Consider the following 19,034-nt stretch of genomic DNA (forward strand, 5'->3'; position numbering starts at 1 on the left):
CTGGAGAAACTCAGTAGGTCGGGTAGCACCTCTGTAAAGGATGCAGTGTTTATGTTTCGAATCCCCCGACCCCCTTTTTGGAAGTGCTTCCCTTCTTTGTTCCAAATGTTATTTCTTGCAAAGACAGAAATTTGCAGGAGAAGCTCACTCGATCCAGCACCATCAAGCGGAGAGGGAAAGCAGAATTAATTATTCGAGTCCAGTGACCCTCCTCCAGAACGGCATCCTTCTTTTGTTTCGGATTTTAGCTTTGCATTAACAGACATTGCTGGAGAAGCTCAGCAAGTCCGGCAGCATCTGCGGAGAGAGAAAAGGCGAGAGTCCACCTTTCCAGTACAGTGAGCCCTGCATTTCGGAAGTGCATCGTATTTTAGTTTTGCAAAAAAAAAACCCCAGAAATTGCCGGAGAAGCTCAGCAGATCCGACAGCATCTCTGGACAGAGAGAGAGAGAGAAAGAAAGCACGGTTCTCCTTTAGAGTCCTTCTTTTCAGAAGTGCATCCTTCTTTGTCATGCATTTATTTTTTTTAAAAAGAATATAGAAATTGCCGGAGAGGGTCAGCAGATCCGACAGCATCTCTGGACAGAGAGAGAGAGAGAAAGAAAGCACGGTTCTCCTTTAGAGTCCTTCTTTTCGGAAGTGCATCCTTCTTTGTCATGCATTTTTTTTAAAAAAATGCAGAAATTCAGAGATTTAGCAGATCCGGCAGCACCTCTGGCGGGAGGGGGGGGAAAAAAAAGCAAGAGTTCACGTTTCGAGTCCAGCGAGCCCTCCTTTGCAGAACTTGCACCCTCCTCTGTTTTTGAAATATTATGTGTGAGTGTGTGTGTGTTTTGCATAATGTGTTTTTGGACGATGTGATCTCTCGTGGCCACCGTCATGTGTACAGCAGCACGCGCAAGTTGAGACATTGCAGGAAGAAAAGTTTGGGCAGACCCCCCCCCCAACCCCCGCTCGCTGGGCTTTCCTCTCTTGTCAGTCTGTTCTCTGCCTACGGGAAGTGGAGCTTTCTTTTGCATTTGTCTGTGTGTGTGACAGAGACAGCTCGCGGGCAGCATCGCCGCCCCACCCCGCGCGCCCGTCCCGTCCCGGGCTCAGGTTCCAATTTGGAACGTTGGGTCGTCCAACGGCTCCCTAACGGTTCCCCCCCACGAGGTGGTGGTGGTGGGGGGGCGTTCCATTCGACCCCCATTGTTCCTCCGCCATGCTCGAGCCGCTCGCGCGCTGGCTGCAGGTGCTGCTGCTGCGGGGCAGCGAGTGGCTGCTCGGGGGCGGTCTCCCTGATCCCGGTCTCGGCGCTGCACCCGCGGCCGCTGTCCGCCTGCTGCCGGGCTCCGCCACCGCCTCGGCCGTGCTGCTGCTCCTGGCTGCCGCCGCCGTTGTTGTTGTTGTTGTTGTTGTTTTCCTCCTCCTCCTCCTCCTCCAGGGTCGAGGCCACGCCGCCGCCGCCGCCGCCAGCCGGGCCCTGCCGCTCGAGGAGCGCTCGCTGCTGGAGGAAGCCGCCAGTCCTCCCTGGAAGAAGCCGAGGCAGCACGAAGAGGCGAGGAAGAGGAGGAGGAAGGAGAAAGCGAAGGTAAGCAGGGAGAAATAAAGGGAAGGGGGTGGGGGGGGACCAAAATAAATAACAAAGAGCTAAAGGGCCAGGCGTGGAGAGCACAATGTGCACCGCTGGTCATTTCCAAAGGAGCGTGTGTGAGTTCTGACTGGACACACTGATTGGGGGGGGGATGCTGTCTACACTCACCCTTAACTCAACAAATAAAACACACACAATACCAACTGTAGTACTGGGAATCTCTAATACCACAGAGCTTCCACCCCCTGGGCCTGTGAGGTGGGCATCGCCAATAAACATAAACCAACATTTAAGAGGCATCTGGATGGGTGTATGAACAGGAAGGGTTTGGAGGGATATGGGCCGGGTGTTGGCAGGTGGGACTAGATTGTGTTGGGATACCTGGTCGGCATGGACGGGTTGGGCCGAAGGATCTGTTTCCATGTTGTACATCTCTATGACCCTATAATGTACATCTCTATGACCCTATAACGTACATCTCTATGACCCTATAACGTACATCTCTATGACCCTATAACGTACATCTCTATGACCCTATAACGTACATCTCTATGACTCTATAACGTACATCTGTGACCTTATAACGTACATCTCTATGACCCTATAACGTACATCTCTATGACCCTATAACGTACATCTCTATGACCCTATAACGTACATCTCTATGACTCTATAACGTACATCTCTATGACTCTATAACGTACATCTCTATGACCCTATAACGTACATCTGTGACCTTAAAACGTACATCTCTGTGACCTTAAAACGTACATCTCTGTGACCTTAAAACGTACATCTCTATGACCTTAAAACGTACATCTCTATGACTCTATAACGTACATCTCTATGACCCTATAACGTACATCTCTGTGACTCTATAACTGCTCACAGTAGGATATCCTTTCACAAAGAGAAGCTGCCGGAGAAGCTCAGCAGGCCAGGCATCATCGTCGGATTTCTGTCCACAGATGCTGCCAGACCTGCTGAGCTTCTCCAGCAATTCCTTGTTTGTGATTCTGAGCTACTGCGTACTTTTGGTTTTTTTATTAACGGGATATCCTATATTTATTTCCAAGAGGATGTCCAGTAATTGTCAAGTCCAGTGTATCGGAAAAATACATGGTTTGTATCTCTTTGTTCACGCAAGAATGTCTTGACAGAACTGTGTGTGGAATACATTTTACATATAGTTGAAATAGTGGCTTATGAGGATGTTCACATAATTCTGTCTTTCATGTCACCTGTGGGATTTATTCTGAAAATAAAATACCTGGACTACACCCCTTCCCACCCTGCCTCCTGTAAAAACATCATCCTTTATTCCCAGTCCTTCCACCTCCACTTCCCAGAGTGACCAATTCCACGATAGAAAATTCCAAATGGCTTCCTTCTTCAAAGACTGGAATTTCCCTCTCATGGTCGACGATGGGTCCAGCACATCTCCTCAACTTCCCGCACCTCCGCCTTTGAACTCCACCTCTCCAATCACAAGAAGACAGAACTCCTTGGACCTCACCTTCCACACCACCAACCTCCATATACATTGCATCGTCTTCCGCCACCTGCAAACAGACCCCACAATTAGGCATATATTTCCCTCCCCACCCCTGTCAACATTTCGGAGAGACCATGCCCTCCACGACATCCTTGTCAGATCCACACCCTCCTCCAGCCCTCACTCCACTCCTGGCATCTTCCCCTGTCACTGCAGGAATTGCAAAACCTGTGCCCACGTCTCCCTCCTCACCTCTGCCCAAGGCCCCAAGGGGTCGTTCCACATCTGACAGAAATTTACCAATATTTCCACAAATGTCATCTATTATATCCGTTGCGTCCGTGGTCTCCTGTACATTGGGAAGTCAGGATGCCGACTTGCAGGTTATCCCAGAGATGTTCTCCGAAACACCTGAACCAACCAACTCCACCAACCCGTGGCTGAACACTTCAACTCCCACTCCACCCAGGATAGGCAGGTCCTGGGCTTCCTCCATTGCCAAACCCTTACCACCTGATGCCTGGAGGAAAAACGCCTCATCTTCTGCCTTGGGACCCTCCAACCACATGGGATTAATGTTGATTTCACCAGTTTCCTCATTTCCCCTCCCCCCACCTTATCCCAGTCCCAAGCCTCCAACTTGGCACCACCCTCTTCACCTTTCCCATCGATCTGCTCCATCCTCCTCTCTAGCCTATCACCTTCTCCCCCACCTTCATCTACCTATTGCATTCTCAGCTAGCTTCCACACAACCCCCCCCTCCCCCCAATCTATCTCTCAGCCTACTGGCCCACAAGCCTCAATCCCGATGAAGGGCTTACGTCTGAAACATCGATTCACCTGCTCCTTGGATGCTGCCTGACCTGCTGTGCTTTTCCAGCAACACACTCTCTTGACCCTGATCTCCAGCATCTGCAGTCCCCACTTTTTCCTCGCAAATAAAATGTCTCTGCCTACAACTATGGGTGTACCCAGGGAGGTGCAGATCCTCAGTTTTTTTTAATCATACTGTATCATTGTTTACTATGAATGAATAAAAACAAAATTCTGTAGATGCTGGAAATCTGAAACCGATGTAGAGAATGCTGGAGAAACCTGTTGTCTAGCAGAACCTTTGGAGAGAAAGAGTTAATGTTTTGAGTCCAGTATGACTTCTTCAGAACTCCTGAAGATATTCTGGAAAACATAGGTGTGAAATGTTAACTCCTGCTTCTATCTCTAGAGATGCTGCCAGACCTGCTGAGTTTTCTGTGTTACTTTCAGTATTGACCATGATCATGCAACTCAGCAGTCTTTAGCCATTTTTTAATATAACCTATTTTTCTAATCAACCTGTTCAGAGATGTTATTCTGGACCTCTGGAGCAGGTAGAACTTGAACCTGGGACTCTTAGTCCTGACAGAAGGACAATACCACTATGCCACAAGAGGGCCGATAGCAGATCACCTTCCCAAAGGGGGCATTAATGAACTCCAGTGGGGGATTTAAATGATGATCAATGATCGTTTTTCATGGTCTATGTGACAAGCATCCAATCCTATATTCATTCATCAGATATAAGTCCCACCAGAGGTCCTGGTGTGATTCAAACCCCAATGGTGGTGGGTGAGGGAGGATTTGGATTACTAGCCTAGTGACATTACCACTGGGCCGTTGCCATAATAATACACTTTCCACATGGGGAGAAGAGATTAATCACATTCAGGATGTCAGTGATCAGTGACATTTTCACTTTTCTTTTGGCACTTTGATGGTCATTAATGACAGTTTACTTAAAATTTTAAAAGAGAAACTACATTTTCATTCTGGCAGGTGCCAAAAGAGATCAGGATCTGTAGGAATAGTTTACCCTAGAGTGCTGGCTCAAGTTGCTGCTGAGGCTAAATGTCAATGCTAATTTTACCGGCACTATATATCTACCAAGTAAGTAATTGTAAATTCTCATTCCAAGCCCAACATTGCAGTATGAGAGATTGTGGTAGTTCACTGCACACAACTACAGATCAGACAGGCAGGAAGGCTAAGATACATTTCATTATGTTATGCTCTTCTTGAAGTCGTGTGGTTAAGTGTGAGAAGAGTTCTCATTCATCTTAGTGTACAAGGGAGAAGTTTTCAGAAATACAAAAATGGAAGCCAGTAACAACAGCAAATTAATCTATATAAATAGCAGATTCCTATGTCTAAGCATATATGAATGTTAGGATTTGTAATTACTGCTAGTGTACCACAAGATAGAAAGAAACTTGCTCCAAAATTCATCTAAAGCCCTCTCAAAATCATCTGTTGGCAGTGTAAGTAATTGTTCTAAAAAGCACATGTGCACAGAATACATGTCATACTATCTTGAGCTATAGATAGCAAGGTGAAGCAAGTTGAAGCATCGAATGTTTATGATATAGAAAAAGACCATTTGGCCCATTGTGTTTATGCCAGCTGAAAAATGAATTATTAAGCTTAATCCCACTGTCTAACATTTTATCAATATCCCTACAGGTTATGGCAATTCAGAATTATACCCAGAAACTATTTAAATGAGTTTAGGATTTTTAACTCTAACTACCATTTTAGGCAGTGAGTTCTGGACCCTTGTTGTCTAATAGTTGAAAAATGACTTTCTCATCTCATGTGGAGTGCTTCTACTAATCTGTTTAAATCTGTGCTCCCAAGTTATTGCTCAGGCCCTTCCCTTCCTTTTTCAGGTCTCTTGCAATTAATTGCACCTGAATCAACTCTCCCTTCAGCCAGCTTTGCTCTAAGGAGAATAACCCTAGCTTATCAAATCTTTCCTCAGGGTTGGAACATTGGGTCAGTGGTTAGCCTCACAATGCGAGGCACCCAAGCTTGATTCCATCCTTGGGCGACTGTGTGGAGTTTGCATGTTCTACCTGTGTCTACATGTGTTTCCTCCGGGTGCTTCGGTTTCATGCCACAGCCCAAAGAAGTACAGGTTAGGTGGATTGGCAATGCTAAATTGCCCATAGTGTCGCGGGATGTGCAGACTAGGTGGATTAGTCGTGGGAAATGCAGGTTTACAGGGATGAGGTAGAGAGATGGTGGGATGCTCTTCAAAGGTTGGTGTGGACTTGATGGGCCAAATGGCCTGCTTCCATATGCAGGGATTCTTTGGTTCTAGTTGCATTTTTCCAGTCCTGGCAATGGCCTTGCATTCTGATCATTTAATCTGAACTGTCAACATCCTTTCTAAGCCAGCATTCCAACTCCTCCCTTCCCATTGCGTAAATTCTACTCCCTCCAAAGTTCATGTCCGCTCTAATGAAGAGTTATCCAGACTCGAAACGTTAGCATGCTTTCTCTCCATGGACGCTGCCTGATCTGATGTGAACTCCGACGTTTTTTGTTTTCAATACAGGTTCCAACATCTGCAGTAATTTGCACCTACAATATCCTCGCAAATTTGTACCTGTCTAGTATAATTGCATTGTTTTTATAGAGGTGACCACAATGGCACACGGTACTCAAGTACTAACTAATGATGTATGCAGTTTCAACATAATCTCCTTCTTCCAGCTAAAAAATGGAAAGATTCCATATGCCTTCTTAACCACCATTTTGACCTGACCTCCTATCTTCCAGAATATCTGGACATTCACTGCATGGACTCTTACTTCCTTTGCACCTCCCTCTAACCTCCCACATATTATGTATTCCTTTCCTTTGTTTTACTACCACAAATACATTATCTCACAATTCTCTGGGTTGAATTCCATTTGTACTTGTCTGCTAACTTAACCAGTCTGTTCATACCTTCCTATAGTTCACAGCTGTCCTCCTGTATTTATTGGAACACGAGCTGGGTAGAGCTCATTCATTGAGATCCTTGAATGGGGTTGTTAACTTGGGCAGTTAGGAAGCCCTGGCTGACAGATATAAATAGGAGATTAGCATTACCGCTGTTAGGCGGTAGTGTAGGGGTAATAAAAAAACAGGAGTGAAAAAAAACATGAGTGTCTGGGTAGAGAGAAAAAAAACAGGAGATTAATAGTAATGGTGTTTATTCATTCCCCAGGATAGTTTTCTGCCTGTTAGTCCAATGTAGCGTTTGTTACAGTCCTTGCATGGTATTTTGTAAGTGACATTAGTTTTGTTTGTTGTCTTTATAGGGTCTTGCAAGTTTATTGATTGCTGTTTTAGTATGTTGGTGGGTTTGTGGGCTACCATGATGCCAAGAGGTCTGAGTAGTCTGGCAGTCATTTCTGAGATGTCTTTGATGTAGGGGAGAGTGGCTAGGGTTTCTGGACGTGTTTTGTCTGCTTGTTTAGGTTTGTTGCTTAGAAATCGACGAACTGTGTTTTTTGGGTACCCATTCTTTTTGAATACGCGGTACAGGTGATTTTCCTCTGCTCTGCATAGTTCCTCTGTGCTGCAGTATGTGTGTTTGCTTGTTGAAATAATGTTCTGATGCAGCTTCGTTTGTGGATGTCAGCAGGCAGAAAACTAGCCACCAGGATACATGAACACCAACTAATCACGAAAAGGCATGATCCTCTCTCACTAGTATCCTTACATACGATGAGGAAGGACACCACTTCGACTGGGACAATACATCCATTCTAGGACAAGCCAAACAAAGACGCACACGAGAATTCCTAGAAGCATGGCATTCCAACTGGAACTCTATCAACAAACGCATCAAGTTAGACCCTATCTACCAGCCCCTGAGAAAAGGAACAGGAAGTGACTTCACAGGAAATGACATCACCAACCCAAACGTACAAATAGAAAGCAGGAATTTTCAGCAGTGCTTCGCCTGAGGCCCACTGAAGATGTTACCTAGTAGGGTGTCGAAATGTCTGGAAATAAATCATACAGCTCAGTGAGCAAACCTACATCCAAAACTTGATGTCTAGGTATTTTAATACATCTGGAGCAGCTGGAACAAATCCAGACCTTGCTTAGAGGCATGGGCATTACAACTGCATCACAGCTCTATATAACTTACAGTCTGCTAAGATTGGATTACCTCGTGTAATTATATGGTCTATCCCTTGCTCCTTTTTTAAACAAAAGTGAGTTTTGTGACACAGTGATAGTGTCTCTACTTCTGGTCCAGACAGTCTATATTCAAGTCCTATTAGCTGCAGAGATATGTCATGACATGTCCAAACAGATTGATTTAAAACTAAATACAACAATAGTCCTTCAATCCTTCATCTCACACTTGTATCCAGTTAACACTCAACCCAGAGAATTGTGAGATGATGCATTTGTGGAAGTAAAGCAAAGGAAAGGAATACATAGTAAGTGGGAGAATAGAGAGAATTGCAAGGAAAGTGAGAGTCCATGCAGTGAATGTCTAGGTATTCCTGAAGATAGAAGGTCAGTTCAGTAAGATGGTTAAGAAGGCACATGGAATCTTTCCCTCTTTTTTAGCTGGAAGAAGGAGATTATTTTGGAATTGTGGCTGCAAATGTGTTGCTGGTCAAAGCACAGCAGGCCAGGCAGCATCTCAGGAATAGAGAATTCGACGTTTCGAGCATAAGCCCTTCATCAGGAATTGTATACATCGTTAATTAGTGCTTGAGTACTCTGTGCCACATAGGAAAATGGTGGACCTTGCACTATTTCCTTCCTGGCTTCTTTTTATTTCTGTGGCACCATTAAGCAGGCCCTGATAATTTATCCACTTTCTAGGATGCTAATCAAATTAATACTATTTTTTTCTCATTGTTTATCACATCCAATACTTTACACATCATCTCCTTGACTACAGTATCTGTATCATTCCCTTTTTATGAGCAGGCAGCATTTGTTAAGATCCTTTATATAAAATGTTTGTTTTGAAATCAGAATTAATTGCATCATTGCATGATTTGTCCAATGTCCGTTATATTCCACCCAGGATTACAAAATACATATATACATTTTTAAAAACTGAGGATTGTGAGTGTTTACAATTCCCTTCCCCAAAAGGCAAGGGGTGCAGAATCTTTAAATATTTTTAAGGCAGAGATAGATAGATTCTTGATCACTAAGGGAATGAGAGATTGTTTCTAATTGCAAGAATGTAGAGCTGATATTTAAAACCAGATCAGCCATGATTTTATTGAAGGGCTCGAAGGGCCAAGTGGCTTATCCTTATTTCTTGTTTGTATGTTTGTAAGATTTCTTAAAGTTGGCAATTTAATAGAATTCAAAAGTTCTACACTATAATGCCTCTGAAGAGAGGCAAGTTTCTTCTCGTGCAATTATTTTATTAGAATGCTTTGACTCTTCCTCAACTCCATTGAATCCTAATGAAATTATGTACACAGTCTGTCCCCACTCATTATGGAACATATTTTACTGGATCAGGTCATCTTCTGGAATGACTTATGCGTTCGAATTTTCTCTGCATCCTTTAGCTACAAATTAGTTTTGCTCGGTAACTTGATGAAAATGCATGCTGACAATAAAATGGTGATGGGAATGGGGCATCTGGGATTTTAGTTAATGGCAGGACAATTGGTGCATTTTCTGAAACAATTATATTTGAGCGTTAAGAAAGAAATGGGGGAATGAAGGAGCAGCAGTGAATTTAGCATGAGTAAATTAGAGTCAAATCAGGGGCAAAAATATATTCCAAAAGAGAAAAAAGACAAAGGCAAAATAAAAATACAAAAATGTAAACATTTGGCATTTTTAACATTTCTTCTAGCAGTGTTTGACTGCAGTCAGGAATGTGATTGGACTCTGCAGATTGTTTATTTTCTGGATTGGCATTACATTAATAACCACTACATTGCCATAAGGATGCTTACACTCTTAATTATTGTACCTAACTTCTTGTATTACGATTAAGGAGTAATTATTTTGAAAATCCACCAGTTTCTCAAAAATAGCAGGAATACTAAGGTTTGGATATCTTTTGACTAAAGCAAATGTCATGGCACTGTAACTCAATCAGCAAGTTCTGGAGATTCTCAATTTGTAGCATAGCTTTCAATTCCTTGAACCTTCCAACTTATTTGCTTATTAAAACAGTATATATTGTTAAAACCATTATTTTTGCAGCCCAATCCAATGCAACATATTTTCAGATCAAACTTAAGATAAGTTCAGTTTGAAATCCTCTGTGATTAATAATCAGTTTCTATTAATTGGCAACAAAACCCATCAGTTACTCACGAGGAACCATCCAAATAGCATTCAAATATAAAAGAAAGCCAGCATTCAAAAAGTGATATTCTCTTAGGAAGTGGGTGTACTGTACTAATGAAAAAAACAAGTGCTGCTTTAGATTCTTAAAGTAATTTCTCACTTTACTGCTCTTACAAAGCTTTTGTCCTAATGTGCCAGATATTGTTTTTTTCCAGTTCTAATTTTTATTGGTTTTGTTTTGCACATGTATTTGAAGGTGTGAATGCCAAATTATGGGGGGAATTGCATAAATAAACAGCAAAATGGCTTGCATGGAATCTTATAATGGTGTTTCCTTTTCTCAGAACAATCCTTTTTTGTTTCTTTTAAACTTTCTGACACATTTGATATTGAACTCTCGTAAGCCTTCATGATGTGCAGACCTCTTCTTTCACATGAAGTTAGCAAAAAGACTTAACAAGTGCTAATGTACAATGTTGTAGAGCTGGCAGAATGCACAGAACTGTAGACCACTTCCTCATTTAGATGTGGTGGTTTGTCACAATTTTCTGCTGTACTTTGCTTAAAATGTACCATATTTTCAAAATGCCAAAGAAATGCAAGTTTTAAAGATGAAACTCAATAATTTTTATTACCAGATTGGGTACACATATGCAGAAGGCAGGCTGTGTAAAGCAGCTATTTAAAAAATAGTTGCCCGTACTTCCCATTTTGATCCAGGGTTTGGCAGGACATTGGATTGGGAGCCAGAGTGGAGAAGGCTGCTGGGTGGAAAGATTACCTGTTGTGTCTGGCACTGTGGTTAAATATTAGAAGTTATAATAGAAACATAAAATATTACTCCTATCTCCATCCCCTCACAATCCATGACCTGCATTCACCCCATGCCCTCCCTCACTTCTGTATTCATCAATATGACTTCTTATACTGTCCATGTCATCCATATCAATGTACCCATAACCCTTCATACCCCCATGTCTTGATAATTCCCATGTCCCTTTATAACCCCAATGCCAACCTTTGCCCCCACTCTACGTGTTAAATAACCTGATATCCTAGGGCCTTCTTCAAAATAAATTTAGTGTGTCTACTAATGATTTCACCCTTTAAAAAGAAGCCACTGTTATTGGTAAAAAAGAAATTTGATGCATTTAAATTCCTTCAACTAACCCCTTGTGTAAGCAAACATTTCACTCAAATGCTTCATCCCTTAACTGTTTAATCTCTTATATAAACAGACAATTCCATTCTATAAGCACTTTGAGCTGTCCATCAAAATGCTCACTTGCTGGACATCTCATTGTGAAAGTAATGGTTATGATTATCCCTTTGTCACACAATAGTTATTCCAGTGCAGATTTGGAATTGTCCATGGGATTCCTGTGAAATCCCTATCATAGCAGACCCCAAGGAATTACATGGGAAATTGAAGATTCAACTGGGCAGTTTTCTCTCGCTGTTTAGAACCCACTGAGAGTTTCCATTTAAATCAGTGAATTTGGAGAGTTATGTAAATATTATTGAGGAAAGGTTAGACTATTAAATGCGTACAGAAACTCCAGACTAAATATTCAACTGACCCAATGCTTAACTCATGTACTCCCTCTGCAGCACTCCCAGACCACATACAGCCCCTGGATCCTGACACGATACCCAACACCCACCCTACTCTAGATCTGACACTCTCCATCTCCTGTACCAGAACTGCTTGCCCCTGTTCTTCCAATCCCCTGTGCCCCCACCCCACCATGCCTCTGGACCTGACACACATTCCCCCACTCTGGACCTGATCTACAGCATCCCGCTCCCCAAACAATCCTCCCTTCCCCCTACTGTGGACTGGATCAGCCTCCTTTCTCAACCCACTCTAAAAGCTACATCCTTACCTGGCCATCTGACACGGTACCCCTTCCAACCTTTTGGCATCCTATCAACTGCCCACCTACCCCCAACATGCTTCATATCTTACCTATCTGATGTCCTAATCGTCGACACCCTACTCCTTGGCAGTCTACCTCTAACCCAGGGAGTAACATTCCCACCTGGCACCTTACTTGGTCATGGTAGCTTTTGGCTGACCATAGCATCAAGAAGTCCCAGCAAAACTAAAGTCAGTAGAAATCAGGAGGAAAAGGTCTCCACTGTTTGAAGTCATACCGAACACAAAGGAAGATAATTGTGGCTGTTGGAGTCAGTCATCTCAGCCTCAGGACACCCCTGAGGAACTCTGCAGAGTAATGTTTTAGGCCCAATCATCTTCAATTGCTCTGTTAATGTCCATCCTTCCGTCAAAAGATCAGACGTGGAGATCTTTGCAGAAATGTTCCATCTACTTTCTTTGCCTCCTGCTGAACTTGTATGCTAATTGTGTGTGAAGTAAGTGCATGGATTACCAAATCACTTTGTGCTGCAGTTTTCAGCAGTCTTTCTCCGTTTAAATAATATTCAGTTCCTCAATTCTTCCTTTCAAAGTGAAAAACTTGATATTTTCTCACATTATATTCCATCTGCCAAGTTTTTTTTCCTTTATATTTCCCTCTGCAGACACTTTCTGCCATCCTCTTCACTTGACGTCCTGCCTATTTTTATGTCATCCGCAAACTTGGCTGCAGTATATTCACGTTTCTCATCCAAGCTATTTATATATTATAAATAATGGTAGTCCCAGAACTGATCCCTGTGGCACTCAACTCGTTACAGATTGCAATCCTGAAAATACTACTTTATCCCAACATGTGTCTTCTATTAGTTAGCCAATTCTCTTACCATAATAACATATTATCTCCAACGCTGTCAGCTTTAATCTTTTTCAGTAGGCTAATGTGTGATATCAAGAAATCTAAGTATATTACATCTAGAGTCATAGAGTCCTCCAGCACGGAGACAGGCCCATTGGCCCAAACTGGTCCATGCCAACCAAAATGATCGAGATGGTTGGGTCCAAAAGGAGAAAGCTGCGAGTCTGGGTCTGTGGTGGGTGGGAAGGAAATGACTAAAAAGGAGAAGCATAGTTGACCTCATCCTCACCAGTCTACCGGCTGCACATACATCGATCGATGACCATATTGGTAACAGTGGCTACCCTACACAGTATTTCTGAAACGCAGTCCCACTTTTACATTGTGAATACCCTCCATCATGTGTGTGACACTATCACCGTGGTAAAATGTGCATCCACTATTTCGCTTTTATCTATCCTGTTTGTTGCCTCTTACAGAAAGATCTAAACAATATCCAGGTATGGGCTGATAATTGGCATGTAACGTTCACACCACACAATTAAGAGTCAAATTGAACTTGAAACAGTTCCCTTTCTGTCTCCACAGATTGTGCCTGACCTATTGAGTTTCTCCAACACTTTCTGCTTTGCTGTTTTCCTAACTTAGAAACATTATTCAAATCATTTTTGTCACTGTTTTCTCTCCTGGCATTTATCAACACATTATTAATGAGTTTGGGTGGAGATTTAAAACACACTAAAATGGACGAGAGCCTCTGGGTGACCTAGAAATCAAGCTTTTTTTTTTAAACCCACACTCTCAAATCAGACGACTGGTGGTCACATTATTGTTACTCACTGGATCTTGCTCTGGGTCGAAAGACAGTGAATTTATCTGCCTAATAAAATTTCCTGCCTTCTACTGTAATTTAGTGTACATGGCACAGCTTGAGATGTTTTAGCAGAACGTTACAAGTTGTTGTTGAATGAAAGCATTTTTCTTGTATTGTGGTATCCTCCACATGTCACATAACCTGATCTATCCACTGTATTGTACCATTCCTTTGTGTACCTTTGTATTTCTCTTCTTGAAATTGAATGCCTTTAGCACACAGAAGCTTCATCTCTATCACTGTGCAATAATTGAATTGCTACATCTGGAACTTAACCAAGCTCTAAATGAGACAATGAAAATGTTTGGTTTAATTCTTTACAGAATGTATTCTTCACATTTTCCACAAGTTCAAACAACAGGTACCAAATCGAATTTTTGTTGTTTTTGTTATCAGCTGTTCGTATTCTAAGTTACTCTATTCAGTCTCAACTACATATCATAAATCTTCATTTTTAAAGTTCATTTACGGGATTCAGGCATTACTGGCCAAACTAGCATTTATTCCCCATTCCTAATTTCTCTCCGGAGGGTAGTGGGTAAGCTGTCCTCTTAAACTGCTATACTCCATGTGGTGCAGGTACACTCACAATGCTGTTAAGAAGGGAGTTCTACGGTCTTGATCCAGTGACGGTGAAGGAAGAATTATATCTCCAAATGTAGATGGTGTGTGCCTCGGGAACCTTCAGGCAGTGGTGTTTCTATGTATCTGTAGCTTTTGACCTTGTAGATGGTTGAGGTTACAGGTTTGAAAGATGCCGTCAAAGGTGAGTTGATAAGGCTTCATTGCTAAGGCTGCTATAAGAACGTCCGATTGTCTTGTTGCTAAAGAACTGATATTATCTCTTCAATTCCATTTTGGGTGGCACAGCGGTTAGCACTGCTGCCTCACAGCGCCCGAGACCCAGGTTCAGTTCCCTTCTCAGGCGACTGACTGTGTGGAGTTTGCACGTTCTCCCCGTGTCGGCGTGGGTTTCCTCCGGGTGCTCTGGTTTCCTCCCACAGTCCAAAGATATGCGGGTCAGGTGAATTGGCCATGCTAAATTGCCCGTAGTGTTAGGTAAGGGGTAAATGTAGGGGTATGGGTGGGTTGCGCTTCGGCGGGTCGGTGTGGACTTGTTGGGCCGGAGGGCCTCATACCACACTGTAAGTAATCTAATCCTCATAAAACGTCCAGAAATATTTAAGAGTTGAGTACTATATTTGGTCTTGCTCTTTTTGCATTCATATTCCTGGGTGCATATTAGAAAAATCTTATGTTCAGATAATAAAAGTGAAGAAAGCAGATATGTTCTATTTTTAGTTCATTACTTATTCATAAAGTTTTTACTTAAGTGCTTTTGTTTATTTTGCAAACTTCTATATGGTATTCAACCAATTATATTCAGTGTGACGGACATTTTTAAATTTGATTCCTGATGAAGGGCTTTTGTCCAAACGCGATTCATTTGCTCCTCAGATGCTATCTGAGTATAATTTTTAAATTATAGTTGAGTAATAGTAATACTTAAATTAAGAGATATTAATTATGATATAAAACAATATGGTATAAATTACAGTAAACTTGCAAACCCAGAAAGTAGAATGTTAAAATTTGACACATTTATCTATATATGTGTTAAGTAGCCTTTTCTTTCTCATGTGCTTTGTTTGTCCATTAAGCTTAAAAGTAATTGAGCTTGCCATGTTTCCAGTATTTCTAGGGTATGTTTGTCTATTATTGTGTGGTTTCATTCTTTAAGAAAGGACCTTCTAAGTATTTTCTTCAGGAAAACACTTAGTCTCTACTGGAGTTTAATCTGTGTGTTTTATAAATTATGTCTTTATATATAGCCTTTAAGTGCTAAGAAATTAAGAACATAGAACATTACAGCACATTACAGGCCCTTCGGCCCCTCGATGTTGCGCCGACCAGTCATACCAATCTGAAGCCCATCTAACCTACACAATTCCATGTACATCCATATGCTTGTCCAATGACAACTTAACTGTACTTAAAGTTGGCGAATCTACTACCATTGCAAGCAAAGCATTCCATATCCTTACTACTGTCTGAGTTTAAAAAAAACTACCTCTGACATCTGTCCTATATCTAGGTTCTTAATATTTTCTTCTATCATGGTATATCAAAGGCAGAAAGTATTCAACTGCTCTGTTTCAAGGCATGTACCAATGCTGCTTTATAGTCCTAGCTGATAACAGTCCCTAAGAGGGATTGGTCAAGATCACTTTCTTTAATTCCTGGATCTCTGACCTGACCTGCTGTGAAAACCAAGTACAAAATCATTTCCTGTCTCCTGTTTGGTTTCTCTGCTGTAGACAATGATATTGACATAGGTTAATTAAGTAAAAATCTCCTGAACAAAACTCCAAAGGTGACATTTTAAAGGTGCGGTTCCATTTCTGCAAGGAATGAGAGATGGTGGTACAGGGTGCACACTGGAATCAGCAACCATAATAATTAAGTAAAGCTGGTATTAGCTGAAGGTGTTAGCGAATTTGTTGGTCCCTCGTTAAGATATTGGTTTAGACAACTTAATCAACAGAAACCAGAACTAGCAGAAATTTGTACTTGTGTCACGATTGAAAAGTGGTGGGGGGGGGGGGAATTTCAACACCCTGGTGTGATGTTTAAATTTTTTAAAAAATCAAACACAATCAAATTAAAGCGTATCCTTGAATGTAAGTGATTCAGACATGCATAAGGTTCAGGTGTGGGAGTGGCGGAAGGGGTCAACCAACTTTCTCCCAGAAGGTCAGTCATCGAATTATCTTTGTCAGGATTTGTGCTACGGACCTCGTGGCTTGAGTTTCCTGATCCTAAAGGATATCCAGTAGCCAAAGAGACTTGAGACAGCTGCATAACTTCTTGACTTTACAAATGGAATAGCCCCAGACCCTTCGCCCAAAGCATTCCTGCCCCTTTCCCAAAGCTAGGAATTCCTTCCTGTCTCCCCACTCTCCCCACACACAGGATTCCAACTTGTTTCACGTTATGACAACTGATAAATTTAAGAGACTGAACAATACGGATATTGATATTTTACTGAATGATGTTATCATCTTACTTATGGTTCATGACAAATGAACATTGCCTTATTTTTCTTTTCCGTCTGCGTGTCAGTGGAATTAGAGATTAAATTCACAGTTACGTAACCTGACAACTCAAGTTGTAAAGTCTTGAGATGTACAGCATGGAAACAGACCCTTCGATCCAACCCGTCCATGCCAACCAGATATCCCAACCCAATCTAGTCCCACATGCCAGCACCCGGTCCATATCCCTCCAAACCATTCCTATTCATATACCCACCCAAATGCCTTTTAAATGTTGCAATTGTACCAGACTCCACCACTTCCTCTGGCAGCTCAATCCATACGCTTACCACTCTCTGTGTGAAAAAGTTGCCCTGTAGTCTCTTTTATATCTTTCACTTCTCGCCCTAAACCTATGCCCTCTAGTTCTGGACTCCCCGACCCCAGGGAAAAGACTTTGCCAATGAACCCTATCCATGCCCCTCATAATTTTATAAACCTCTATAAGGTCACCCCTCAGCCTCTGATGCTCCAGGGAAAACAGCCCCAGCCTGTTAAGCCTTTCCCTATAGCTCAAATCTTCCAACCCTGGCAACATCGTTGTCAATCTTTTCTGAACCCTTTCACGTTTCACAACATCTTTCTGTTAGGAAGGAGACTAGAATTGCATGTAATATTCCAACAGTGGCCTAACCATTGTCCTGTACAGCCGTGACATGACCTCCTAACACCTATAGTCTATACTCTGGCCGATAAATGAAAGCATACCAAATGCCTTCTTCACTATCCTATCTATCTGCAACTCCACTTTCAAGGAGCTATGAACCTGCACTCCAAGGTCTCTTTGTTCAGCAACACTCCCTAGGACCTTATCATTAAGTCCGGCTAAGATTTGTTTTCCTAAAATGCAGCACCTCGCATTTATCTGAATTAAACTCTATCTGCCACTTCTCAGCCCATTGGCCTATCTGGTCAAGATCCTGTTGTAATTTGAGGTAACCCTCTTCGTTGTCCACTGCATCTCCAATTTTGGTGTCATTTGCAAACTTATTAACTGTATCTCTTATGTTCGTATCCAAATCATTTATGTAAATAACAAAAAGCAGAGGAACCAACACCGATCCTTGTGGCACTCCACTGGTCACAGGCCTCCAGTCTGAAAAACACCCCTCCACCACCACCCTCTGTCTTCTACCTTTGAGCCAGTTCTGTATCCAAATGGGTAGTTCGCCCTGTATTCCGTGAGATCTAACCTTGCTAATCAGTCTCCCATGGGGAACCTTGTCAAATGCCTTACTGAAGTCCATATAGATCACATATACCGCTCTGCCTTCATTAATCCTCTTTGTTCCTTCTTCAAAAAACTCAATCAAGTTTGTGAGACATGATTTCCCAAGCACAAAGCCATGTTGACTATCCTGAATCAGCCCTTGCCTTTCCAAATACATGTACATCCTGTCCCTAAGGATTCCTTCCAACAGCTTGCCCACCACCTGCGTCAGGCTCATTGGTCTGTAGTTGCCTGGTTTGTCCTTACCACCCTTAAACAGTGGCACCACATTAGCCAACTTTCAGTTCTGTACTATCAAACAACAATTTGAATAACAGTATAATTCCTTAATTTGCATACATCAAATGTATTTAATGAACTATTCTTTCATTCACCTTAACTAAAATATATCATTATATATGATCCAGTACCTCATTCAAAGCTATCATCCAAGAGCAATAACTAATCCAAATTCAAAATCTGATTGAAGATTTGTAGCTCGGGTATCCGTTGTTGTGGTTCTGCTCGCCGAGCTGGAAGTTTTTGCTGCAAACGTTTCGTTCCCTGGCTAGGGAACATCATCAGTGCGGTGGGAGCCTCGTGTGAAGCGCTGCTTTGATGTTTCTTCCGGTATTTATATTGGTTTGTTCTTGCCGCTTCCGGGTGTCAGTTTCAGCTGCAGTGATTTGTATCTGGGGTCCAGGTCGATGTGTCTGTTGATGGATGTTCTTGCCGTTTCCGGGTGTCAGTTTCAGCTGTAGTGGTTTGTATATGGTGTCCAGGTCAATGTGTCTATTGATGGAGTTTGGGGATGAATGCCATGCTTCTAGGAATTCTCTGGCTGTTCTCTGCCTGGCTTGTCCTATGATAGTGGTGTTTTCCCAGTCAAATTCATGTTGCTGGTTGTCTGAGTGTATGGCTACTAGAGATAGCTGGTCGTGTCG

At 42.3% G+C, this 19,034-nt stretch overlaps 1 protein-coding gene across 1 annotated transcript in view; it reads left to right on the forward strand.

Annotated features, from left to right (window-relative positions):
* The first annotated feature begins 902 nt into the window (after positions 1 to 902).
* The window catches only part of LOC132834812 (protein LYRIC-like), a 99,960-nt gene continuing 81,828 nt past the window's right edge, over positions 903 to 19,034 (forward strand). Inside the window, exon 1 of the mRNA XM_060853863.1 lies at positions 903 to 1,573. Coding sequence (XP_060709846.1) covers positions 1,205 to 1,573 — 369 coding nt within the window. The 5' untranslated portion in view covers positions 903 to 1,204. The remainder of the gene's footprint in view (positions 1,574 to 19,034) is intronic.

Source organism: Hemiscyllium ocellatum, chromosome 3 (genome assembly GCF_020745735.1).
Source record: "Hemiscyllium ocellatum isolate sHemOce1 chromosome 3, sHemOce1.pat.X.cur, whole genome shotgun sequence".
Lineage (NCBI taxonomy): Eukaryota > Metazoa > Chordata > Chondrichthyes > Orectolobiformes > Hemiscylliidae > Hemiscyllium > Hemiscyllium ocellatum.